At 51.0% G+C, this 25,842-nt stretch overlaps 8 protein-coding genes across 8 annotated transcripts; 4 read left to right on the top strand and 4 right to left on the bottom strand.

Moving 5' to 3' along the window:
* The first annotated feature begins 72 nt into the window (after positions 1-72).
* V8C40DRAFT_249323 (mRNA splicing protein YJU2) lies at positions 73-1,355 on the top strand. The gene has a single exon (XM_083216724.1). It carries the CDS (start codon positions 179-181, stop codon positions 1,079-1,081), a length of 903 nt encoding a protein of 300 aa, XP_083071658.1. The 5' UTR covers positions 73-178; the 3' UTR covers positions 1,082-1,355.
* Positions 1,296-2,815, bottom strand: V8C40DRAFT_249322 (uncharacterized protein). The gene has a single exon (XM_083216723.1). It carries the CDS (start codon positions 2,097-2,099, stop codon positions 1,884-1,886), a length of 216 nt encoding a protein of 71 aa, XP_083071657.1. The 5' UTR covers positions 2,100-2,815; the 3' UTR covers positions 1,296-1,883.
* A 3,288-nt stretch (positions 2,816-6,103) lies between these two features.
* Positions 6,104-7,400, bottom strand: V8C40DRAFT_249319 (uncharacterized protein). Its single transcript, XM_083216722.1, has 2 exons — positions 7,107-7,400; positions 6,104-7,036 (listed from the first exon to the last, which is right to left on the bottom strand). Exons 1-2 carry the CDS (start codon positions 7,302-7,304, stop codon positions 6,293-6,295), a joined length of 942 nt encoding a protein of 313 aa, XP_083071656.1. The 5' UTR covers positions 7,305-7,400; the 3' UTR covers positions 6,104-6,292.
* Positions 7,401-7,541: 141 nt separating this feature from the next.
* V8C40DRAFT_45441 (HAD-like domain-containing protein) lies at positions 7,542-9,374 on the top strand. Its single transcript, XM_083222996.1, has 2 exons — positions 7,542-8,111; positions 8,177-9,374. Exons 1-2 carry the CDS (start codon positions 7,603-7,605, stop codon positions 9,021-9,023), a joined length of 1,356 nt encoding a protein of 451 aa, XP_083071655.1. The 5' UTR covers positions 7,542-7,602; the 3' UTR covers positions 9,024-9,374.
* V8C40DRAFT_249312 (uncharacterized protein) lies at positions 9,246-11,127 on the bottom strand. The gene is made up of 4 exons (XM_083216721.1): positions 10,996-11,127; positions 10,736-10,922; positions 10,440-10,488; positions 9,246-10,381 (listed from the first exon to the last, which is right to left on the bottom strand). Exons 1-4 carry the CDS (start codon positions 11,023-11,025, stop codon positions 9,415-9,417), a joined length of 1,233 nt encoding a protein of 410 aa, XP_083071654.1. The 5' UTR covers positions 11,026-11,127; the 3' UTR covers positions 9,246-9,414.
* A 139-nt stretch (positions 11,128-11,266) lies between these two features.
* On the top strand, positions 11,267-12,780 carry V8C40DRAFT_249309 (mitochondrial 37S ribosomal protein uS9m). The gene is made up of 2 exons (XM_083216720.1): positions 11,267-12,179; positions 12,292-12,780. The coding sequence occupies exons 1-2, from the start codon at positions 11,348-11,350 to the stop codon at positions 12,381-12,383; spliced, it is 924 nt and encodes a 307-aa protein (XP_083071653.1). The 5' UTR covers positions 11,267-11,347; the 3' UTR covers positions 12,384-12,780.
* Positions 12,781-18,603: 5,823 nt separating this feature from the next.
* Positions 18,604-20,533, top strand: V8C40DRAFT_45350 (uncharacterized protein). The gene is made up of 3 exons (XM_083222995.1): positions 18,604-19,798; positions 19,853-20,110; positions 20,173-20,533. Exons 1-3 carry the CDS (start codon positions 19,042-19,044, stop codon positions 20,241-20,243), a joined length of 1,086 nt encoding a protein of 361 aa, XP_083071652.1. The 5' UTR covers positions 18,604-19,041; the 3' UTR covers positions 20,244-20,533.
* A 3,381-nt stretch (positions 20,534-23,914) lies between these two features.
* On the bottom strand, positions 23,915-25,113 carry V8C40DRAFT_249298 (calcineurin regulatory subunit B). The gene is made up of 5 exons (XM_083216719.1): positions 24,897-25,113; positions 24,775-24,827; positions 24,559-24,632; positions 24,117-24,451; positions 23,915-24,017 (listed from the first exon to the last, which is right to left on the bottom strand). The coding sequence occupies exons 1-5, from the start codon at positions 24,946-24,948 to the stop codon at positions 24,007-24,009; spliced, it is 525 nt and encodes a 174-aa protein (XP_083071651.1). The 5' UTR covers positions 24,949-25,113; the 3' UTR covers positions 23,915-24,006.
* Between the last annotated feature and the right edge of the window lie 729 nt (positions 25,114-25,842).

Genomic DNA, 25,842 nt, shown 5'->3' with positions numbered 1-25,842 from the left:
CCGAGGTTTCTCCAGAGACATTACCTCAGCCTTATTTCTCTTGGATGTCAACATTTATTGTTACTGCATCAACGCCACTCCATCAGCTTCTCTCTTCACAGTCTCCTTGTTTCACGTATTCAGCGGCTGCTTCGCGTTCTTCACTCCACAACTACGATACCCAACACCACAGCCCGAAATGTCTGAGCGTAAAGTTCTTCAGAAGTACTACCCCCCGGATTTCGATCCCAATGATATCAGCCGCCGCCGAGGACCCAAACCCACAGGGCCGAGAATCCAAACCGTCCGACTCATGGCTCCCTTTTCGATGAAGTGTTTAAGCTGTGGCGAATACATCTACAAAGGACGCAAATTCAACTCTCGCAAGGAAATCAGACCAGATGAGAAATATCTCGGCATCCAGATCCTCTTCTTCCACATCAAGTGCACAAGATGCAGCGCCGAGATTACCTTTCGCACGGACCCGCGCAATACAGACTACGCGATGGTCAAGGGCGCCATGCGTTCATTCGAACCCTGGAGGAATCGAGAACTAGCTGAGGAGTCGGTAGAGGAAAGACTGGACAGGCTGGAAAAAGAAGAAGCCGAAGCAGCGGGCGAGGAAGAGAAGAATGCAATGGAGGATCTCGAGGCCAAGAATGCCGATGCTCGACGCGAAATGGCTGCGGCCGATGCCCTTGATGAAATCCGACAGCGAAACGCAAGGATACATCGATCCGAAAAAGAAGGAACGGATTATGCAGACACTATAATTCGTGCTGAGGACTCGGAACGGGAACGACAGGACAGAGAGGATGAAGAAGCGGCCAAAAGAGCGTTTGCGGCAGCGGCAAAACGACAGGGCAACTCTGCCTCGGACGGTCCTGGCGAGTTGGAAGAAACAGTCACTGAAGGTGCCGAGTTTTCAGCACCAAGGGACGGTGACATCGCCACGGAAAAAGCTGCGCCCTCATTAGAAACCAGCACAGCATCATCATCCATGCCGCCCCCACCGCCGCCAACATCTTTCAAGAGGGTGGTGAAGAAAAAGAAGGATCATTCTGCGTTGCTTGGTATAAAAAAGAAGCCCTCTTTGGTGTAATGGCTGGGAAAGAAGGATGTGAGGGATGCGTTTTAAGCGTCGGGCCTTGAATATTACGAAACATAAGGAAAATTCAATTACTCCTGATTTATGACATGGCGTTTATACAGGGCTGGTGTTAATACCAGGCAGGAATGGGTTCATTAATGAATTATAATTTTGTACACATCACACATGGTCACTTGGCTTCATATAAATTGAGAGCGAAACGACTGGTAAATGTTTGAATAAAGATTGCCATGGGATTGGAATCGTCTCAATTCGTGTATGCATCGTCGATTGCTATTATCATTATCATGTACGGTGGCTTTCCAGCCTGATATAGCCCCCTCACCCTTCCAACTGTCCAATGTCCCAAGTATTTACTGCGCCAAAGGAATCCGAATTCCCAGCCAATTAGTATCCTGCCATAAAAATCCCCCCGAAACGCCGTGCGTGTATCATATAGTCGTAAAAATCAATAATAAATAGAAACGAGCGACAAATTAGCGAGTGGCACCAAGTCGGCTCGTTTTCGATGTGACGCAAGAGTTGCTTTTGCTGTAGTGTAGATGCGTGATCGGTAAAAAGAAGTTGCTTTGTCTCTATACAGGCATTCCAATCTTGGGTTTGCTATGTCGACGGCGTCATTCCGTACTAGACTATCTCGAAATTCATTTTTCAAGTCCCGCCCAGATTACCAATGGAGTTCTGCCATGATAGCAAAACCACTAGGCAAAAAGAGAAGCACCGCTAAAGCTTAACATGCGCAAATTCAAGCAGCGAGTTTTCGCTTTTGGACACCCGCAGAAAAGCAAGATGGTTACATCGCAGGTGCTGTGCCGTTGGTCATGGATGTGCCGACTGATGATCGGCCCGAAGCACCGGAACTTGTAGGTGACAGGGCAGCTCCAAAGGCCTGCATTTGGCGTTTTGTGTGGTCGTGGATGAAGCGAGAGTAACTTGAGATGCTCTGCGGGGGGGGAGGAGAGTTTGTAGGCATGGAAACAGAGTAAGCGTCTTGTCTGCCGGGCATCATGGCGAGTGTTTGATTTGATGTTGTATGAATTGGGTTGAGTTGAAGTGTGGTGTTATATAGATGTCGAGGGTGGTGTGATTTATCCTCTAGCTGCTGATGAGAGAGTACGTAGATGTGGTTGGTGATGGTGTGATACGATGGAAGTTTTCAGCGAGGAGGCGAGAGTATTAAGTAGTTGTTTGATTGAGGCTGTCAACAGAAGGTGTTGGATGGGCCGATTAAGGATGACGTATTGAAGTAGAGGTGTAAGGCAAGAGCTAGGCAAGGCTGTGGAAATCAACAGATGCTGTCGTGGCGAGCCTGGAACAGAAGGAGCGGATCTCAGGGTCTTTTATAAATGTGCAAGACACAAACCAGGACCCTCCACCATCCAATGATCATTTCCCCTCATTCAAACCTCAACATGCATACATTCAAGGGGATCAGACTAGGAGAACTAATTTGCTAGTCTAGGGTCCTCTCGACGTCGACCTCTTCCTTCACCCCTCCGATAGCTCGACCGACTGCATACCACATACCAAACACACGCACAATTACTCACAGGACACCCTCAAAGACCCTCACCTGGGCCATCCTTGGCCATCCTGTCCGCCCCAGCCAAACGAGCTGATCGGCAGTGGGCGAATCAACCGACGGTAGCGCAGGTGAAAATGGCGTATCACTACATACTTAGCACGGCGAACAAGGCCTGTTCCCTGCTGGACGCTGCTCTTTGGCCACCACTTGCACGGTGATAATCGCCTCCAGCGCCTCTTCGGTGTTAGAACGCTCCACCACCGCTCACCCACCGCTCCGCACAAGCTCGACACCCTTTTTGGGGTCCGGCCGGCTGCTGTTCGCTCAGGGTCCTGCGAGGCCCACGCCACCACAATCATAGTGGGCCGGCCTAGCGAAGATGGAGATTGTCCAGGGATGTGCAGATGCTCTTCCAAGTTCTGGAGGCGATACGTATGAGCAGTCGAAACGGTGGGCAGCAGACTGGAGAAAACGGTCCAAGTTTTGCCTGCCAGAGTCCCTGCTGATCGGAAATCGTCATGCTCGTCACACGCGTGTCATACCGTCCCTCTTTGGCCTTTTTCAAATGCTTCTTCTGGAGCAGATAGACTACAGACTGATCCAAGTACCGTGGACGCGATACTGTGGGCACCCATCCGCCAGGAATTGGGAATTACGGGGCTTCCAGCCAGCATCATTGCTTGACGTGTGTTCTTTGTTGCCCAGAAAGCTCTGGCTTGTTTAGAGGCAACTGCGTCAATGGGCACGCTATTCTCCTCCAAAGCGCCCGTTGCATCAGATGAATGCATGCGCCCGCCCTCTTAGGCCATGTCTTGGACAAGGCGAAATGTTCGAGACCCTTTTCTTGTGTCACACAATTGCACGCCATGCTGCAAGCTTAGGGATATCAACCTCTAGTCCTCTATCCATTATTCAGCATTGACAGATGCCGGAAACCGGGGCTTCCGGATATTCTATCTGTGCTATTGGCCAGAGATTTCGAATTAATCACTGCATAGCTAGCGTATCCGTTGCACATGCAAATCTCCCTAAGAAGGAGGAAACGCGGGCAGATTAATCTCTCCAAAGTTCCAAAGAGAGGGAAACGCGGACAGGCGAGATCAACATCCCTGCCCCTTGGGGCATCAATAGAGGGGGTTATTCTCCATTTCCTCATGGGTCAAGCTTCGAGAAAGAGCGAGCTACGATTGCTCGCTCCAATTAGGTTATGGAGTTTGTGTGCCTGAACGGTGTTACTCTCACCCATGCAATTTTGAGGTCCATTTATTCAATGATGCGGCATCCTAGCAGTTATTCGGGCGCAATCGAGATATGAGCTCAACGGTTGATCAACCTAGGCCCTACCAAGCCTACGAAGCAGATATGCACGTTGTGGCTTTCAACTTCAACGTATTCAACGTGGCCCTCATCGAGATCAAAGAGCGCCGCTTCGTTCAACATCCACTTATTGCGAAGAGGAAACATTCTTTACTACTGGAGAACGACGGCAGAAGCCCAGATCCGCCTGCCCCCATCCGATTCCCCTCTCTCGCCTCTCCAGACGCCTTCGAATCTGAATGAAGTCACAATGCTCAAGGAGGGAAACAGTACGGTCAAAGCTTCTCCAGCAGTGGTGGCCATACTGTAGGGTTGACGCATTACAGCAGTTGATGGACTACCACGTCGAATCAGCCAAAAACCTGGCTGGAATACCCAATTGAAAAGCCGCTGTATGTGATGTCACCCGTTACCCCACTGCGAAAACGGCGATGCTTCCAGCTCTGAAAACGTTGCTCGATCTGGGCCAACGTTTTCGCCGCCTCCGTCACGGGGTCCACATCACGTTCCTCTACGCCATTACGGTGCGCGGATCGACTCTCATGTTATCCAAAGTTGTTGATGATCGTCGTGCGGTGGCCTTGACGGTTCGACGAGAAAATCACCCCTAATATGGTGCTACTGTACGTCTCATACGGAGTACTGCGCGGTTTATCATTGGCTTTCTCCTACGACCAAGCCAAGCTTCAAGGTCCCTGCGTCACACGCCGGTGATCGACATTCAAAGTCTTCGACATGCTTCTCTCCGCAAGCGAACCAAGCTTTTGCTAAACCATCACATCATTTCCCCCAGAGCTTGATTGGGCCAGCCTCAATTCTTTCTTTGGCTTTCCCTCTTGAGCCTAACCACGTTGCACGGCACCATCCGTAAAGGTCAACTTTGTTGGTGGACTTTCTTGTGGATCAAGACATAGGCAAAGGCCAACCAGCGTTGCTCGATCCCTCGAATCCATGTGCCTTCGTCGAGATCTTGAGTGGCCATAACCGCCAGTTTAATTCTCATGATCCACCTACGCCACTTAGCCTTCTTTTTCTCTTAGTTACACCTCGGTGGGAGCAACTCCAAGGTGAACGAGAATCGCTTGCTTGCATGTCAAGCATGTATTGCTCTGCAAGTATAGGCGACGATCCCGGCATTCAACAGTCGCCGCAACCTCTGGCCCCTGTCGTGCGAGAAGGCTAGCATCACTCCGTCACCACTAGATGCAAACCTTACAAAGACCTCAGTGACAGTGGAACCATCATCATTTCTGTATCTATCCAAGTTGAACAATTGTGACCAAGTTCGTGTATTGCGTGAACAGCTGAAAGAAAGGAGGCCATTCACAGAAAGATGGCAAACCTGCAAATGCTATGTGGGGTACGATGAGCGAAGACAATACCCTTCACGTCATACCAGCCTGAACCAGAGTATGACGTTTGTACGACTTGATATTTGCCTCCATTCAAGACATCTCTGAGTATCGTCCAAGGCTACAACGCAGTCATTTATCGAAGAGCCTCTTCAAAGCCAAGAAGACAATACACGTCGACGGTCATCAAAGTTATGATGAAACTAGCGCGGCTAACTGCATGCCTGTCGTTTATGAGGACCGCTAGAGTTGCATCAAGACTCGCACGGAGCGTTACATCCTCGACTGTGACGAAGTGGCAAAGTACTAATCATGTCGGTTTGCAGATTTCATCGTGATACCAAGATTCGCGCCTACCCATTGGCTTCCTTTTCCTTTTCTCATACTCTTGGGACAGGTCGCTCTTGAAACTTCTAGCAAACTAGTCAGCAATTGTCGAACGAGCTTCGATCATGCATCAGCGGCAGTTCAACAAGTCGACCCTCATGCAGACTATGTCATAATCTGACCTCGCCCGCCATGCACTTGCCAGGATAAACACGTGAAGAGGCGGCCAGACATGATGGCGCCGGTAGAATACAGAATTCTCCTCATCACCAGGGTGATCGATGACCTCACAATGCCTATCTCTGAAGCTATCGCCAAACACTCGGCGCTCTAGCATTCAGCCTGTGACGCAGTCCGACAGGGGAGATCTGCAGTTCAAGTGGATTTTGCTGCCGTGGATTTCAAACTCTATTATCGGTACTGTGGTATGAAATGATGGCTCAAATCGGCGATGCGGTGCCATTTGGCGTCAATTAGAAGTGATTCTTTCACGAACGGCTTCATGGCCTAGTCGACCCTGTTTATTCTCAAGTCAAAGGAACAACTGAATGAGAGTTGCAGGCAAAATTGTTCATCTCGACATCGTCCACTTCGATAGGGGGCGAAAAGAAGCAAGTAATTACAGGGATTTCTACTCCGTGTTCTGTCATAACTCATTACATTAAAAGATGGAGAGAGACTCTAATGACGCCTCGACTTCCTCTCTAGCGAAGCCAATTCTTTCTTTTCCTTGCCCACCACCTTCTTCCGCTTACGCTCAATCGCCTTATCGACTTGCGACTTGCTCATGCTTGCATATCTATTCATCAGCACTTGCTTCTTCTGCTCGCTCTTGCGCAGGTAGAAGGGCTGCTTGCCCTGTGCCACCAACTCCTTTTCCTTCTTTCGGTGCTCCTGTAGTATCTTTACTTCCTCCTCCTTCTTCTGGCGGGCCTTCTTCTTAGACTCCATAGATAGTAGCTGTCGCTTCAAATCTTCCTTGACTGTGACGTCCTTAGTCTTCTTGATCTGCATGCGTAGCTCTGCCATCTCTTTCTCGCGGTACTCATCCAGGAAAGCATAGTTCCTGGAAAACTTGGCCTCGTCTACTTCTCCCGAAAGATTGTCGAATCGAGGGTCGCGAGTCTTGCGGCGCGGATCGGCGAGGATTTCGCGGCGCCTGCTGACGGGCTTCTTGGACGTCATTTCCTGTGGCGCGTGTTTGGAGCTTCTCTTGGATGCATCTACTCGACTTGATGGCTTCTTGGGTTCTCGTCTTAGTGATTCCTTGGATGTGCGTTCTGTAGGCCCATCGTCTTTGGAGGCATCCGCTTTGTTCTTCTTTTTCTTCTCAGAGGGAGGCAAGCTGGCTGCTGCGCGAGCTAATGCGCCGAAAGAGATGGATGAGAAGTCGACCTTTGGCGCATCTTCTTCCTCTTCTTCAGACTATAGTTGATTCAAACCATGAGCATCGTAAACTTGTAATCTTCTTTTTTTAGAATCGAATGGTGCATACCTCTGAACCGGACTCTGCTTCGTTCAAATCCTCATCCTCATCGCCGCTGTCATCTCCTTCTTCAGAGACTTCTTCAGAGACTTCTTCTCCTGAATCATCCTCTTCGCTGGCACTCAATTCCGGTTCCCAGTCTTCTTCGCGCCGGGCTTTTACCCGTCTCTCAAGACCCAAGGAGCCGAGCTTTCTTTTGGAGGACATTTTCGTTTTCGTTGCGCGTACAAAAGCGTGAGGTTGGATTATCGCAGCAATCTTCCACCCTAAAAGCTACAGCAGTAATCTTCTTCCTACAAATTATTTTTTGGGAAGCGTTATCTTATCGATAAAGAATCCCTGCTCGTCTGCACGGTTTAATGTGCGACTTATGCAAGTAACCAGCAAATATGTGGGGGCTTAGCGTCCGGAAAGTTGTTTGACCAACACCAAAACTCAATCATTCTAGTGCAAACGACCATCTCGCCTCGATAATGCCCTTTTGCAAACTTCGGAGGAGCGCTTAATGTGGCCACGCAGGGTAATCACGGGACTCTCCTGCTCACTACGCTCTGCCTCAACCAAGATCCGGACACAGCCACTATCTAGCAAACACCGGAATCCTTCATCTCGCAGTCCACCGCTACGACAATCCCCCTCCGAGGCCATCGGGCCAGACACCTACGAGGAACGTCCGCCGCTCGTTTTACGCTCTCCTGCAGAAGTCCACTATTCCTCAACAACAAGCGAGCAAAGCAGGGGAAAGGGCAAAATGAAGCCCCAGAGCATCCAAATCCCAGGGCTGACTCTGCTGAACAATCTGGCGCCCCATGCGATTGCGCCGACTTCCGAGGGCAGCCTCATCAGTCCTACGGCTCCCCAGTTGCCAGCCAAGGCGCCATATGTGCTGCCACGAAAACAAAAGGAGAATAAAAAGGCAAAGGCGAGGAGAGCGTTGGCAGAGGCACAGGCACAGGCTGCCATGAGTCGCATGGCGCAAGACGCTGCTCCTGCTCCTGTCTCTGGCCAGCACGGGTACGATTAATCAAACTCCCCTTCTTCCACAAATCAAACTACTAACAAGTCTATTTTTTTTGTAGGGCCTACAACTTCAACCATTTCGACCTCACCAACGCCAACAACTTCATGAACCTCCCTCCCAACAACTTCCGCAACTCCAACAACTTCATCGCCAGACCCCCTGCAGTCGGGCCCCGATTCCCCCCCAAGAACCTCCCTCAAGACGGCCGCGTCGCCCCCAGCAAAGCATCCGGCGGCATCCCCGATCCCACGCCTCTCTACATCGCCCAGTCTCTCTCCCATCCGTCCTCCCTCCGCAACCCCCGCCGCATCCTCGTCATCATGGACCTTAACGGCACGCTGCTCTACCGCCCCAACAAGCGCAACCCCTTCAACTTCATCCAGCGGCCCCACGCCCGCGAGTTCCTCGACTACTGCGTCGACACCTTCCACGTCGCAATCTGGTCCTCCGCCCGCCCCGAAAACGTCGACAAGATGGTCGGACAGCTGCTCTCCCCCCAGCAGCGCGCAAAGTGCCTCGTCATCTGGGGCCGCGACAAGTTCGGCCTCTCACCAGCCGACTACTCCGCCCGCGTCCAGTGCTACAAGCGCCTATCCAGCATCTGGAACGACCCCAGCGTTCTCGCTTCCCACCCTGCTGCAGCCCAGGGTCAGCGCTGGGACCAGACAAACACAGTCCTCGTCGATGATTCGGCCGAAAAGGGCCGTAGTGAGCCCTACAACATTCTCCAGCTTCCCGAGTTTGAGGGACTTGCCAATGAACCTCCCAATGTGCTGCCGCAGGTCCACGACTACCTGAATACCCTCTGCTATCAGACCAACATCAGCAGCTACATACGAGATCGCCCTTTTATGATAGACTCAAGCTATAGCTTGCCGCCGCCGCCAGACTTGCATATGGCATAGAGATTTTTGGCTATTAGGTTCTTTGATTACACATACAGCGCATATTTCGATGAAGCCTAGTTGGGACTTCATGCCTCCTACATAGATCTGTACGCTCTACAAGTTCGTTGGTCTGTCTAGAGCATTCTAGTAGACTAAGCCTTTGAGCTCTTCTTTAGATACCCCTCATCTTATACTTTTTTTCATATTCACACATAAAGGGGAACTGGCACATAGCTTAGACACTTTTTACGGTTTTGAATTGGTTTCCTGCGGCCTTGTATAAGACTACGTAGGCATGTGTGTGTGTACAAGCACATGAGATATCATCATTCATTCCCTTCAACCCTTTTTTTACCCATAACCCATCATCACTTCATAGTTTGTCATCCTCCCCATCCACTGTCGTTCTTTATTTGAAGACGTGGCCGTCGGCGTGAGGGTACTCCTTGCCGTTGACAATGACGGGCTTGTCCCAAGACCACTGAGCCTCAACAAAGGCACGGTCCTCAGGCTTGGTAGGGTCAAGCTTGGTGAACTCGTAGCTCTCGTAGTCGGGAGCGACGTCGAAGACAGGGACGTAGTCCTGGCCACGGATGACGAAAGCACCCTCAATGACGGAGTCGTTGTTGGTTCCGTAGACGGAGGTGCATCCGAAGAGGTACTTGCGGGAGCCCTCGAGACGGTTGTTGAAGCCGCCGATGAGGTTGTTGGACATGAAGGTCATGGCAAGCTCATCGTTGTACTTGTAGGCAACCTTCCAGATGGAGTACTCGTCGAATTTGACGTTCTCCCAGAACCAGGCGAGGGCAGCGGGGGTCTCGCTGTTGGAGTACTGGCGCTTCCACTCATCGAGAGGAAGGGAAGCCTTGGGCAGAGCTTCAAGAGGGTGCTTAGCCTTGGGGGCGGCAGCAGGCTCCTCCTCCTCAGCAGCGGCGGCCTTGGGGGCGGGGGCAGCCTTGGGAGCGGCCTTGGGCTGCTCAGGCTTCTTGGGGGGAGTGTTGGTCAGGACGGGAGTCTCCAGGAAGGGGAGCTTCTCGGCGACGGCAGTGTAGATGGGCTGGTTAACAATGGTCTCGTACCAACGAGTAACAGCGGGGTGCTGCTGGCGCCACTGCTTGTCGAAGAAGTACTGGAAGCCGCGGTAGAGGAGGCCAGCGCTGAAGAGATCAGCCAGGGTGATGCGCTCACCAACGAGGTAGGTGTGGTGAGTGAGGTGCTCCTCAGCAGCATCAACAGCACGGGCAACCTCCTTGGAGAGGTCATCGACAGCCTTCTTGTTGTAGGGGGAGGCGCCGGTCAGGGGCTTGATCCAAGCACCGATCTTGGGGGCGACCTCGGTGTTGAAGTAGGACATCCATCGGAGGATGGAAGCGTAGCTAACAATCTGTTAGATTTGAGGCGATACACTGAGTAGAGTAGAAATGCGCGACTTACTCCTGCTTGGTCTTGCCGAGAAGGGTGGTCTTCTCGTTCTGGGAGGTGACTGTATCATCAAGTTAGCTAGAGCATCACAACACGTTGACCCTAGAAAAACTCGAGATTTGGAGAACAAAGAAAGGTGCAAGATCAGAAGTTGTCGTTATCAACACAGGAAAAGTTTTTATTAACATTTCTTTCAGACAGGGATAACTTAAAAATACTCTCATCATTTTGGCGAGCGACCGGAGGAGTCATGATGTGTCGACAAGAAGAGCCAGGAAAAATATGCGAGCACAGAACAGGATACGTACCGTAGATGGCGATAGCAATGCTCTCGCTCAGGGCGAAGCCATCCTCGCCGAGGAAAGCAGGGTACTTGCCCAGAGGGTGAGCCTTGAGGTGCTCAGCAGTGGGCTTGCCAGCCTCAACGTTGGAGATGTTGAGCTCGAGGCCGTTGGCCTTGGCGACAGCCTTGATGGCGGTGGCACGAGGTTGGTCCTGCAGCAGGAAAAGAGTGAGCAGCCTGGCACAAACACAAACAACGGTTACGCGTATGATATGAGAGACTAACGGCGGTGGTGAAGAGAGTTCCGAAAGCCATTGTGACTGATGTCGAGATGCTTGACTGGAGAGTTGAGAAGGGAAGAGAGGAAGGGCTGGGGCGATAGAGGAATTTTTTTTTTCTAATGAGGGGAGATTAATGCCCCGCGGTGGCTGTTGAAGCAACAAAGAGCAAGAGTTATTATGGGGCTTTGTGGCTGTTCTGTGGCTGGTGCTCTGGTTCAATTGCTTGTTATCTCCACGTGATGCAGTCCAAAGCTGCACGCCAAATGGCGAGGTTATCGTGGGGGAAGATTTTGTGGTACCACGACTTGGAGGATCGCAACGTCGTCTCGAATCTCCTCGACCGACGCTCGGCAACAATGGCGACAATTGCAAGCGGCTTGCGGCATGCAAGATGCACAAGCTCGATTGCTGCAGCTCAATGGCGGCCGGCAATCCTCCCGCGGTCGAGCTTTCAACTCGCCATCCGGTCCATAACCAGCGACTCTCAAAAGCCTCCCAGTCTTGAAATTGAAGCCGCCGAGTCCGTCCCGATCCCCTACCAGGGCGTTACGCATGCGCGAGTCGTTCCGGCAACGCCATCTTACTTCTCAAGAGAACCCCAGTTCAACGATTTATACATTGGAATCTCCAAGTTGCTCACCAAGTACAACCACCTGCCCACAGTGCCGCCAAGTGAGGCTCCGCAGATGCCATGGACAAAGCTGGAGGAGATGCGGGCGCAGATGGGAGAGCCCATCAAGTCATCACACTATGCAAAGGTCATGCGGGTGGCCAAGCGCTTGAATCTCATCGAGCCCAGCCTGCGGCCGCAAGAGGTCAAGGTGGCTTTAACGGAGTTTACAAGAGACATCAACCCATTCTTGAACATGCCCAACCCTATCACGATTGACAAGTTCGGGCGTGCCGTCGGTGTGGGAAAGAGAAAGGAGTCAACTGCTCGCGCGTTTGTCGTGGAGGGAACTGGAGAGATTCTGGTCAACGGCAAGACCCTGAGCGAGGCGTTTGGCCGCGTGCACGACCGTGAGAGCGCAGTCTGGGCACTCACTGCCACGGAGAGACTGGACAAGTACAATGTCTGGGTCTTGGTTGAGGGAGGCGGCACGACCGGACAGGCTGAGGCCATTACCCTGGCCGTGGCGAAGGCGCTGGTCGCTCATGAGCCGGCATTGAAGACGGCTCTAAGAAGAGGTATGTTCAATACGAAAGCCAACCTGGCTTTTTCGGTGTTTCTTTTTTGTCTCGATTCCTTGCTTTTTCGGTCTTTACGACGGCCTGCTAACGTTGCATCTCCCCAATTCAGCTGGCTGCATCACACGCGATCCCAGAACAGTGGAGAGGAAGAAGCATGGACATGTCAAGGCCCGAAAGATGCCTGCCTGGGTCAAGCGATAGAAGCTGCACGGGCCTGGATTTCCCGCGGCGTTTGTAAGCTCGGCTAGGCGAGATTACGCAGGACGCTTGCTTGAGAGCGAGCCTAAAGGGCGCTTATCTTTCTCTCTCTCTCTGCCTCTATCACGAGAGCGGCATTGTACCATCTACAAAATCTGTATTTATAGAACCCTACCTTACCTAGACATTTGCTACTTGGGGACATTTGGGTTATCTTGGCCCATGCCGAAGCATTCAATGTTATAATGAAGTATGACCAGCACAAGTACGTCGTAGTCGCCGCACGGCTGTGCGTAATCACTAGAGCACATTGTGTATGAACTTCCATCTTGGCATAAGGCAAATCGAACTGTGTTTTCAGTTGCTCCTAAGCATAAGCAGTCAAATCCAAGAAAAGAACGGGAGACACGTCATTGCAGTCATGGCTTACAATGTCTACCTAGTTCAATGCATGATATAGTATTCGAGTCAGTAACGTGTGTCTCATAGGACTCAGCCGCACAAAAGGAAGGACAGTGACATACCTAGGTAATGAAGGGCGTAAATGTCTTTTTTCTTTTTCTCTTTTCTTCCTTCACTCCCCTCCAGTTTCCTTTTTCTCTGTCTTCTAGGTAGCGAGTGAAACTATTGGGTATCAAGTAAGGATCCCACCACGGCTTGTAAATGCCTGCAAAAAGGAAGAAAAAATGATGCTACGGTGCCAACCAAAGGGCGAAAGAGCAGGGTAAGCAAGATGTGATACTACAGGCAGACTTACTCTTTTTCTTTTTTTTTCTCTTTTTCTTTTTGGGCCCTTGAATCATGCAAGTTCCGGGGTTGTGAAGCTGACCGGCCCTTTTCTGTGACATGCGGCGCAGTACAAAGAAAGATTATATCGCCGCTGCCCGTCCGTATTGGCGGAAATTCAGGCCGCCTTTGTTTGTTAAACAAGCCACACTTGCAATATTTGACTGTATTCCTCAATGCGCCAAGAGCTACGCATATCTGAAAAACGATGTATTCAGAAGGTGGCTGCAGCTGAGCTTTTCACAGCCTCCAAGTCCCATTCCTTCAGACAAAGGAAAACGCATCGAAAGTCATGAAGCTTGTTCTGACGGGTCGGATCCGACCCGTATGGCCCGTTCAGCAAGTTTAGCGAGATCGACATCACAAGTGACACACAAGCTGGACATGGACAATCAAGTTCAGCTCAAGTGTACCCCATGTCCATGGAATCGAGCCTAGATTCTCTCCCAATTCCTGCCAATGACGTCGAGTCAGGACATGCGTCAGCAAGGGATTGCGGTCTCAGCCGCGCGAGGCCCGTCTGTGCCATGTATATTGTTGTCGTTATTACCGGGTCCAGGGTAGGGGTTGGCAGACCAATAGAAGGCGGCATCATTTACAAAAGGGTGACGCAGGAGGGTTTCCTTTCCCCCAATACTCTTTCTGGTAGCATAGGGTGTCACATCCCGTGTACTTATGGGGGTAGTTACATCCGCTGGAGCGAAGGCCAGTCCTCATAGCCGCGGCAAACTGAATCTCAAGGGCAACTGAGCCAGGAAGCGCAGGTGATCGTACGATGATCGAGCGAGAGTCAACCAGGCAAGGTCATCTATATGCCTAGTATCTCTACCGGTATGTAGGTACCAGCATCGGATCGGCGCTTGTTTTGGTCTCCCTCTTTTCCTTTTGTATGTCGGTGTCAAGGACAGGCCCTCGGCTCATCAAACCCGAAACTCGCGGTACAGGGGAGGTAGCAAGAGACAGCTGGGGTAAAACACGACCAGGATCAGTCTTCCCGACCACTGCTATGTAAGTGCTCCACAGAGCAGCTGAATGTTGGGCATTAGCCTCTGTGGTGACGTGACAGGCCTGTAGTTGCAGTCGTTGATATGTGTGTACATGCTTCGTATGTGTGTGTGTTAGAGGCATGTCCAATCTCTCTTACTCCTTGCTTTAAACAACTGCCTGTACATACCTCCTGGCTGGGCATCAATGCTCGCCCTGTCTCGTGTATGTGCTCGTGTATGCAAGCTTCGACACGGCATCGGATCCGCGGTAAGTCCCTGTTAACTTTGGGCGAGCCAGACGAGATTATTAGTTCGTGCTACCCATTTCCGCTGTCTTGGGCGTGCGTCGTGAATGCCCAAGGAGCTTACCCCGAAGTAATTCAAATCATACTCCTGGTGGTATCTCCGTAGTAGTAGTAGCAATACTCCGAACAAGCAAAGCTGCTCCGGGCATGTGAGACATCAGACCACCTTCCGAGCTCTTACAGCCATGAATGGCTCGTGTCATAATCAATATCATGCGCCCGGGTCCCCGTAGTCGCTTCACTCGCGACTATCGTCAATGTTGCTTTTTTTGGGCCGGCCGGTTTTGTAGTCCGTCCGAGGTACTTCGCATCCATCGGAACAGCCTCGCGCTCGTGAGAGATTGTGATTACGAGCACTGCTATTATTAACCTAGCGAAACAGCTGCTGCTGACAGGCATTGAGCAAGGTCGTACACTTTGTAGATTGACGGCATAATCGCTTCTCGATTCCGTTAGTGCTCCCGGCGTCTTTGCCCCTGTATACACACCCACTCCTCACAACTCACCAGATTGGCCAACATCTGGCCAGAAAGCCCAGCGGTTTTTTTTTTCCCCTTCACTTCTCAGCGGAACATGGTTCAGAGCTCTTGGAAAATTATTCTTAGCTGCCCACGCTACACAAAGCCGAGCCCATCTCCACACTGGCTTTTGTTCCTCCTAATGGCTGCTCGTCGATGGAGTCGCTGTGGACCAGGCCGATGGCTCGCCTCTAGCACGGCCCTAGTGAGCTGCATTTTGCCTGTATTTGCCTGCTCCGGGCTCGCAGATTGGCTGCTGCCAGGATTTGCGTTGCAGCATGGCCTGTCCACGAAAAGGCACCCGAGCTGTGGACTTGACGCACGCTGCACATGGCCGTCCCGCGCTGGCCTCCACTCCGCGATCGAAATTCTTCCTAATCCCCTGTTCCTGGTCGTGGCGAGGAGGATGGCAATACCATAGACTGAGCTGAGAGCGTAGAGCGAATCCGATGAGAAGAAGCATTAGGAGAAGCATTAGGAAGAGGAAAAAAGAAACGACAGAGGGTGGAAGAAAAAAAGAGAGTTGACGCAACACAATTGGTTTCGCACCTGTGAAAAGTACATGTACATGCGCTTTGGGGTGTGCCTTCCTCTTCTCTCCACCGAGTGCCTGTGCCAGAATAATTACAGCTGCTCCTGCCCTGCAACAACCAGCAATCCTCACGTGCAGAGTAGTACAAGTGTAGTACCTCTATCATTATGAGATGAACTCTATTAAAAAATTCTAATTATGTACATGCTGGCGTCCGTTGTGCAGCTAAATTACCTCTACTACTATCAATCTGGTGGTACCTCAAATTAACGACGGGTTGTACAAGGGAGATCTAGTACTCCCGCCCGCATCTCAAAATTCCAAATCGCAATAACAGACTCACCTTCTACCAACTTCTGCTGCCTCTTGGCCATTTTCTCCTCTTCAAAGCTCAGCTCTGTCTGTCAAAGGCCCTTGCAGGTGGCTTGTCCAACGGGCGTGTCGATTCCAGGGGTGTGTACCTTCACCAAGCGATACCAGCTAGGCATTGTCTTAGATCAGAGATCTTTTGCTTCACCCGTGGGTAGTACATGTGATAGATTGGCGCCGTGTCTCGTGATCTGCTTTTGCATTCGGTATCCGACAGGATCATACAGTACTCTGACTGAGACATGCAGGTCCAGTACTTCACACAAGTCAGCGAGTAATTCACGACGCTTCACCTCATTTCCAGGGCATTGTGTGTCTCGCTCAGTTGGGACGACCCGGGTTGTCGGGACGCCTCTTGTCAAGGCCTGGATCGTTTGCGACAACCCTAATGGCCGGTCACTGAACGGGGAATTTCCCCTACCCCCGGCAGCTGACATGCTGCTTCTTTGGATCGACGGATGGCCGCAATAGCAAGCTGGAGGCTGTGGGCATTGAAACCTCGGTCATCCCCGTGTGTTGGACTAACCTCGAAAGCAGACCACTCGCTGCCGTGTTGCTGGGGCCTGGCCAGCCACGGCAAAACAACCGGCCTCCAAGCGCCGTCATCTATACGCTTTTAGCCACGTCTGGTCTGACGCCCACGACAAAAGAACGTTTCTGCTGGCTTACCGAATGGGTTCCTTTTCCCAACTACTCGTATCAGAGAAGCGCGATTACACGTGCTCCATTGGAAGGAGTGCCGTCTCAACAAACCCCTAGCCAGTCCAGGCTCTGCGTCATTGTTCAGCGGCCTATTCTGCTGTCATGTTCCAGCTCCAACCCAAGGGTGGTAACAAGACAGCCAAGCGTCTCAGACGCCCTTATTCATGCAAAAACCCTAGGCTGGTGCTGTCATGCGTTAACTTGCCGTTTCTATTTTCCGCCCTGCCTGCCTGCAATGCTCATTCGTCCGGAAAATGGCCACAGCTACTGATGCTGCATGCATGAAAATGACACGCTTGTTACATCCGCCGCCATCTCTCCAGCCATTGATGAATTGGCGCAGGCAGAAGGAATGTGCGGCTTCTACTTGCTTACGGTATTCGCCGCGTTCAAGTACCGGCTCATCAACTACCTAATACCTGGTTGGCGGGTTGTGTTCCGACAGGCATTGCTTCCAGCTCCAGACGACGGAAATGGGCCTTGCTCACAGGAGTCTGTTAGGCAAAAAGACGAGAGTACCGAAGCATGCTGCCAAGCCCAATCCATCGCCGCGCCCATCCACTAAGTCAAGATGCGAATCCACTCTGTTTCGAGTATGTGGTCTCTGGCGGACTTCGTTGTTTCCACTCTTGAGCAAGTCTGAGTTTTCGCTTGAGCATTTTGTCCAATCGCGAGTCTAGAAGCGACGTCTACGAGTCCCTACTCGTACGCACCTTTTAGTTTGTGGGCTTCGCCTATGCGTACTGTGTACAAAGAAGAAAAGCACGGCGCGCAGTTCCTTCACTGTTACCTCTCTGGTTCCTTTCTTTTGTGACCCATCAAGGGGCCACCCCTGGCTTGTCCTTCTCCAACGAAGCCTCTTTTCCGCCGTGCCGGATGACCAGGGGGTGGCCACACGCAGATCCCAAATAATACCAAATCGACAATTCAAACTCTCACCTCTAGCCTTGCAGACTAGTGACAGCCTACCGGCTGTATCGCCCCAAGTTCTTCTAGGGCCAACGCAAGGTACAGAATACGACGGTATGTCCAGCACCCCGGGTCATACCAAGCGCATCTTGGCCGATGTGGCTTCCACCTTTCGCTACTGACAAGCAGCCCTGCTTTTGCATTTCTGACTTGCCGCACATTGTCTGGACCCCTAGACGGCACACTCTGGACTGCATACTGCTGACATCCCTCTTTCCTGTACTCCGTCCTCCCACACACCCACCGGCGACATGGTATACTGCCTCCTAGGGAGGGAGTACACGCCTCTACTTGTGCCTTTTTGCCTCCTTCTCGTCCTTTCTCTTCCTCCTGCCTCGTCCTCTCTCTCTCTCTTTCTCCCTCATTTTCATTAGCGTGGATCTCGGAGAAGACGGTTTTGTCAACTAGTTCCCCCCTCGGTATAAGACCCGATGATTCCTCCAACGCCAGTCACCCGTCGGTCTCCAGCAAGGCTCCATCGATTTAATCATCTAGTATCACCACTAGTTTCTCGGTCTAATCCCCGCTGTTTTGGGATCTCAACCAAGTTTGCATTCCTCACCATCGTTATCAACTCTTGCATAGTCACACTTCCCACGCCCACATACATCATCTGATTGGCAAAGGCTTTGCCCTTGCCAATTTCTCATTTGGCCTAGGCTTCCCTACCTCGGCCATTGGGTTCCTTGTGCTATTTCCTGGCAACCCACTCTGTCAGATTTAGAAAGGGTAAGCATCTAATATTACAAAGAGGAGAACAAGCTGTCTTCCCCAAATCCTGCTTAAGGAATTCTCACCTTGAACCGTCACCGGCTTGATTCCAAGCCTTTCAGCCCTCCAACAACCTGCTGTGATTAACCTAACATCCTTTAAGCAGGCAGCCGGTGTGTCCCGGAGTCTCAGACTAGGTCGAGCTGGTGGAACCTACCAAGCCTACGCCTCTCTGGCGCCCGGTCCCTGACGTATTGCCATTTGGGGCATGATGAACTAGGCCGTTGGCTCCGCAAACCCGCCATTGAGAATTTGCGAGTTTGCCAGAGGGTAGCCGGCTTTGTATTCGTCACAACACCTCATCGAGCCGGGGGAAAAAATCTCACATCTTTTTCTTGCTATTGTTGGAGGTGTCGGCTCTCGAGGCTTGATGAGCTTTACTAACAGGCTATGACATCGGTCTCTCGACTTGTCCACCTAGCTTACCTTTTCTCTCGTTTGAGTGTTTAACATCCCCAGTTGCAACCATTTATAGGATCATCGTATTAGCAGATTTGATCCAGACACCCACCCACCACTTTCTAGTAGCTGTCCACACACATTTGTCGATTCGCACTTCTCGTTTCGTTCACCACACTTTCGTTAAAAAAAAAAGGTCATTCGTTTAAACCCCGCGACCGGTACGGCTACAAAGGTGCCCATCTTGACTCTATACGATCGTTCTCCAACAGCACTGCCTCTTCGGCGCAACGAGAGGCTTCTTGCGACAAGGCCCATCGGGGCATGGACAACCCCAACCAACATAGGAGGCAGAATGACCCGCCTACCCATCACGCTCCTGCACAAAGATACTCAGTTCAGGGTTCTGTAGGCGGTCCCTCTGAACGCTATCGAACGGCGCCCCTTGCATCATCTTCAACTCCAAGAGGTTTGGGGGGTGCGCCGACATATAGTACATATTACCAAGAACCCGCAGCCGCCTTTTCAAATCCGACAAACATGCCAACGACGGCTATGGCGTACGGGTCGGAATACGGCGCCGATTCGAGACCACAAACTCAGGGTTTCGGGGGCTACAACACGGGTATGATGATGTACAACGTGCCGCAGCCAAATACGCAAACTCCAGTCTATGACGCTCAACAATTCGGGCAACGGCAGCAGGCAGCAATGCAGATGATGGCACCGGATGTCACGTCAACATACTTTAATCCCGAAGCAGGGAGCGCGGCAGCAGCAAGCATGCAGCACTCGGGCCAGGGGAGCAGCGCTTCAGCTGGGGTATATCAACAGGGCCAATCCATGAGTTACGCGGGCAACATGCCTGCTACAGGCGCCATGCAGCAGACCTCAGGAGCCGCGGATTCCGCCATGGGAGAAGGGCAAGACTATGCTACGTCTGGGCTTCAAGAGAAGTGGCAAAACTACCAACGACAACTAGGATCCGTCTTTCAGGACATATCATCTGTTTCGTTGGAAAGAGCCGCCGAAACCCTTCTCAACATCTCTGGGTGGTTGCTCACGCAAGTGGCAGAATTAGGTATGAAGAGAGCAAAGATGGGTAAACTTGACATTGTGCTTACATGCAGAACAGGGCTCAGCCAAGATGACGCCAGCCTTCACGCCGAGAGAATAAAACTGTGGAACGACTTTAACCATGCGTGGTTAGCCCTTTGTTTTCGACAAAAAGAAATCATGTCATCCGGTCAGCAGCTATCAAGATCACAGCAGGTCATGTCGCAGGAAACGATAAAGAAAATGGGCGACGAGCTTGTTCGACTTTGCGACGGTATTGAGAGCCATGGTTTGGTTGATTATCAGTACGGAGTGTGGGAGGACCGAATCGAGACAGGTATAGCCGTTCCCTTTCTTTTTGTTGTTGGTAGTTGAAAGATGTGCTAATCAACCATCTAGTTCTTGAAGAATGCCTCGATCTCTACGACTCCGTCGAAGCGGCCGCCGGTACAAGCGGAGGATCTCGCTGATTCGCTTTTGCATACGATGCGAGTTACTACTACGCATATGACCGATACAGATGCATAGGCCACTTCGATGCTGGAGCGAGAACAAACGGCTGTTTACTTGCTTTTCAACTTTGTTCGTTGTCTTGTTTCTTTTTCTTTTCTTTTGCTTTTGGTATTACCCTTGCATTTCTAGCGGCTTGGGAAGTGTACATTATACGATGGGAACTTTCGACACGGCCTCTCCAATAGCGAAAACACGAATATTAACAAGGTTAGATCGGGGAGGAATAACATGGAGGAGAGGTTTCATAACTGGGTCTTATGGGTTACGGGATGGACGGATGGATGGATATTTGGGACATTTTTGCTTTTCTCGGAGGGGGCCGATGCATGTCTCTTGGATCAGGCCTGTGTTTAGTAGGGCGCAAGGGGGGAGGGCCAGTGGCACAGCGTATCAAGTGATACGTCTGAATACTCCAATGGCTCTAGCTACGCTTGAATGGGCTGGCAAACTGGCCTATACACGGACACGCAAACATTCCAAAGAGGCACCTACAAACACGATGATGCAACACACACACGGGCATAGAATGGTAAGGAATGCCATGTCATATTGGGAGTGCGGCTCCTAGGCGAGCGGATTTCTGGCGAATTTGGTACGACAGTGTGGGAACTGGACGGGAATTTGGTAGACAACATGGGCAGGACAACGGCGGGAGCGGGCAAAAGCCTGCGGGGACCGAATGTTTTAGACAGGCGGCGTTGGATGTTGGACTCTCTGGCAAAGATGTGAGACTGGCGATTGCTTCTCTGCTTTTTCTGTTTCTTTTCCTTTGTCTTTTGTTTTTTCTTTCCTAATCTTCATCACCCCGAGTCGAACAATAACGAGGGACTTATGCAAGGTTCCCACTAAAAGTTTTTGTTTTGTCTATTCACATATTAAGTGTATCATGTTTAGACAATTGGTTAGATTATAGCCGGTCTGGGCCCTCAAGGGCAGCATCAGCCGGCTGGAAGTGGCACACAAGTTGCTAATGACTAGGTACATAGCAAACAGTCTAGATAGGCGGACTACGAAGAAGTTGAAGCCCGTGAATGAAACACGAGGCTGTGTATCTTACAAGTTTGTTGCGTAATCCCGTTGGAACCTTTGTGGCATGGAGCAGGCATGAATGTCGTGTAGTCGAGAACCGCCGCTTATATCAGACGGTCGTCGGTCATCGGTCGAATTATCCAAGGGCCCCTGGACCGTAGCAGCCGGGTAGGGCGAGAAACGATGGATGGCATATGACGTCTCTCGTGTTTGTGCCAGAGCGTCTCTGTTTGTCATGCACCCAGACAAGTAAGATTCCCGTCGGGGATAAGCCCGGTCCCGAAACCGGCTTGTCCCGGATATGCCTCCCGGAAGCCTGCAAGAGGGCGCATGACAAATTCCCATCCACTGCCCTCGTTCACATGGCAATTGGAAAACTAACGCGGCTACAGCCCCCAAGTGAGACGACGGGGCCTGGGGGCTAGAATCAGGGGAGCAGCTGATGCTAGCGTTTCATGGGGTAACGTTAAATGTGCTGCTGAGATTTTGACGTCGGAGTAAGTGTGCGGCTTACCGGCTGAAGCGTCTAGCGGGTAGGTAATCAGGATATTCCCCTTGCCCTGTCGGCGCCGCTTATCATCTGGGCCCTCATCTGGGCTCTTCAGCCGGGGGCTATCGGCAGTTGTGGGTGGACGCATAAACACAGGCTGTTAGCTGCATACCCGGAAGCGCTTGGCAAGCAGCCTCACAGCCAACGCATTGGTGAGGCGACAAGAGAAGCCACCGAGTCACCTGAGTTTGGTTGGTGTATACTGACGGGCGTATAGAATACGCCGAGGGTAATACTCACCATGGTGTCTCAATTGGGTTACATGTAACCAACCAACTACTCGTATTATTGCTTTGTCTTTGCCAAGGTTGGTCAGATGCCAGAAACCAGGGGTGAAAAGGAACTTTGTCTCCGGCCATGATAGTGACTCGCCCGGGTTGAGGATGATTTATTTCTGGCCGGTTTCTTGCTGTAGCCAACAGCCGTCTGCTTGCCGGGGATATCGTGGACGAACGTGTAAGACGTCATCTCGAACCCAGCTTTGGTCTGTTTGGGAGCTATTGCCGAGGTGTAGCTCGTCAAAGGTTGATTTTCGATCTATCGTAATTTGATCTGACCTCTCTAGACTGCATGTGACGGCAGTTTTGTGCAGGGGTAGCAGATCAGGGAGTGCGTCTGCTGCCACCATTGGGACAAGACGGTGATTCCCCAGATCCAGCTGGTTGCTGCTAGGGCAGTGGGAGGACAAGGAACTACCTGGTAGCACTGCCGATGGATTAGTATTACATATCCCTAGACACCTAGCTGTGAGGAATATGTAGAAGCAGGTGAGGGAGGGGAGAAAGCTGACATGCTGAAGTAATGAGAGGTGAATCGAATGGATGAGAAGAAAAAGTGTTGAGGAAAGGGGGAAAAGAAGGAGAGATGTGTCGTTGTCACTTATAGCATGTTAAATTTCTTAACCGACAGCTTACTAAGTACTTTAAGAATCTAGGAGAGGGAAGGAGAGAAGGAATGGCGGATGGAAAGAGGTGACGACGACAAAGAGACACTTCAAAAAGAAGAGAAGGAACTACTTTGGAGAGTGGCTGTGCTGAAGAGCTGAGATGCAGGACCTGCTTATAATATGATATTCAGGCACTATATAGTGATAAATAAAAATGATGAGATGCCCTCACGGCGACTAAAGAGTAGAAAAGAAGAAGAAAAGGAGGAAAGGAGGGAGAATTGCATTGCCAAGTTACAACAATGTCTCCTAATCAACATGATGGAATCGGCAAAGCAGCCACACAAGCCTCATGAGATAAACTTGTTGCTTGGGTAGACGAAATCCTGCCATCTCACAAACCTAGGTATGTTTTAGAGACCTGACGAGGCAGATCGAGACAAAAACCATCATTGGCCCCTCAACCCTTTAGGAGTGTCCTCAGTGTCGAGTTCCTTATCATCACTGCGTCAAGTTCTGCCGCCAACAAACTACACAGCAAGTCTTATAGCAGATGCTCGGAAAGCCTCATCCAGATACCCTTACCTCCTTTCTTCCAAAGCTATCGTAGACTGAAATAAAAGACACTCGGGAATAAAAAAAAGCAAGTGCCAGTAGAATGTATGCCGCGGCCAAACAAATAGTCAGGCCAATACCCAGTACCACCAACCTCGAAACTAATCCCATTCGTCCAAGCTGACATTTCCGTGCTCATCTTGTCTCGGCCGTAGCACCAATCCGGTGATCCAACACCAAACTTTTTGAGTCACCCATGTTCAACTAGAAAGAAATAGGTTCATGTGTGGGACGCCTTGATTGGCCTGAAAAAGTCTCCCACATTGCACCACCACCAATTCGCCACAACCGCTACGAGACACAAGACACAGAGCGGTCTGGTGGAGGGCTCCAAAGTCAATGTTTCTCCTTTTTCGGATTTTGGGGCGAATCTATATCCGTGACAGCTATACCTTCCTTCACAAACGAAGAATGTACCGTCTTTCGCTGTGGATTTGGCTGCAGTCACCCATGCTCGTTTTTCCGGGGGGTATATGTCTTCTTTGACCAAGCAGAAACCTACACACATGGATAGTTGAAGAAATCGAATGTAGATATTCATTATCATAACTGCTGTATTCCATTATCCACAAGTATTCGCTCTCGGCGCTGTCTGCCCGAGACCCAAGGCTGCCCCTTTTTTCTCCCCTCCCACGGACGCTTAGAATTGGTCTACATCGCCAGCCAGTTAGCACATCGCCACCAAGGACAAAAGATGGGAGATGAGAAAGTGACGGGAAGCAAAAAAAGAAAAAGAAAATAAAAACGCACCTAGAGTCATGCTCATGCTCACATCCGTATTCTCCACCATCTTCGTAAACTCCTCAAAGCTAATCTTGCCGTCCTTGTCCAGGTCCGCCTCCATTATCGTCTTGTCGACAATCTGCTGCAGCTGCTGGTCCTTCAAGTTGCTGCCCACCATCATCTTGAGCACGATGAAGAGCTCGCCGTTGCTGATGTAGCCGTCGCGGTCAATGTCGTATACCTTGAAGGCGAACTGCAGCTTCTGCTCCTTGTTGCCCTTGCTGCTGAAGGCGCTGAGGCCCGACACGAACTCCTGGAAGTCGACATCGCCGCCGCCATCCTCGTCGAAAATGGCGATCATGCTGAAAAATCATCTATGTTAGTGGTTGAATCCTATGAAAGGGGGAGATGGTAATGCGAGCGGTGTATGGAATCGCTGGGGGAAGAGATGAAAGGGGGTAGAACGAACCGTGTCGCAAGCGGGTTGGAGGAGATTTGAGGAAGGCTAAGAAATTCGTCTCGTTCGATTGTGCCAGAATTATCCTGTAGTAGAATATCAGTTAGTCTCGTGTCCTGTTCTGTCTTGTCCCGCCTTGCATCGTCTTTGTTGAAAGCGGCGGCGGCAGCAGCCCAACCAAGCAGCCGGCCACGATGCGCCGCGCTGGGTCTCCTTGTTCAATCGTACCTTGTCGAGTTTCATAAACCGTTTCCTTAACCGGTCGACCTCCTCTCTATCAACTATGCGACACAGGATTAGCAGGTGAGACCGAGGATTTCAAGTGCTCTTAGGGGGAGGCGGCAGCCTACAGTTGGATCCTTGGACAATGTTGTCCAGCACGGTACTTGTGGTGTTGCCCATGTTGCAGGCGCAGCGACTCTTGCGCTAGCGGTGTCTCAATAAAAATGGTGTTTGAGGAGGAAATGCAGCGGATAGTTGGTAGGCGTGAGGCTAGTTGTGATATGTAGCGGTCATGTATCTGCAGTCATGAATGTCGTCTGCGTGTATGTAAGGCTTGTATTATTTACTGTACAAGGCCGACATTCTCCTAGAGGGGTAGCTGGTCATGTGCACGGACCACGTCCCTTGAGATTGCCTCTACAGGAGATACGACGAATATGTAAGAGTATGTAAGCCGCTTGCTGCTGCTGCTGCTGGGCAGAAACAATAATTCAATTCAGCCTTGCGAGAATGAAGAAAATAATGCTGCCAAAAATGGCTGCATCGTAGATGTCATCACGTCTAATTTTAGATGCTGCAGATGATTTCCATGGTAAAAAAAGAAGGCAATTCATCGTGGTGTCATTCTGCGAGATAGAGTTGGGAGGCAACTTTAACCTCTAATGGCAGAACTCTATGTGTACTTGACATCGTGGCTAAAGCTTATGGCTGATAAAGGACATGCGATTCTTCAATTCTTATAATCATGCATCTTAGTACTTACTAGTCTACTATGTAAATAAGCTGAGCCGCGAGTATAATAGAGTTATGATAGAGCCAATACATGAGCACGGTTCACCTGCATGAAGCCGTCCAATACACGTAGAAGCAGCACGGAAGCGTCACAGCTCCTTTGTACTGGTGCTTGATTGCTTACCTAAAGATAGCGATTGCAGAAAGCAAAAACCCGCCATGCCAACTTTCGGCTCCTCTCCGGCAGCCTGGGCGCGTTTTGGGCTCCTTTGTGGCCCGCCGCCCAGCCAACCAGAGGCGCGCCTCGCCCAGTGTGCCAATGCCTAGGCACCACTCGCCCAC

Source organism: Trichoderma camerunense (genome assembly GCF_050948025.1).
Source record: "Trichoderma camerunense strain CBS 138272 chromosome Unknown V8C40scaffold_12, whole genome shotgun sequence".
NCBI lineage: Eukaryota > Fungi > Ascomycota > Sordariomycetes > Hypocreales > Hypocreaceae > Trichoderma > Trichoderma camerunense.
This window is presented reverse-complemented; position numbering and strand designations above follow the sequence as displayed.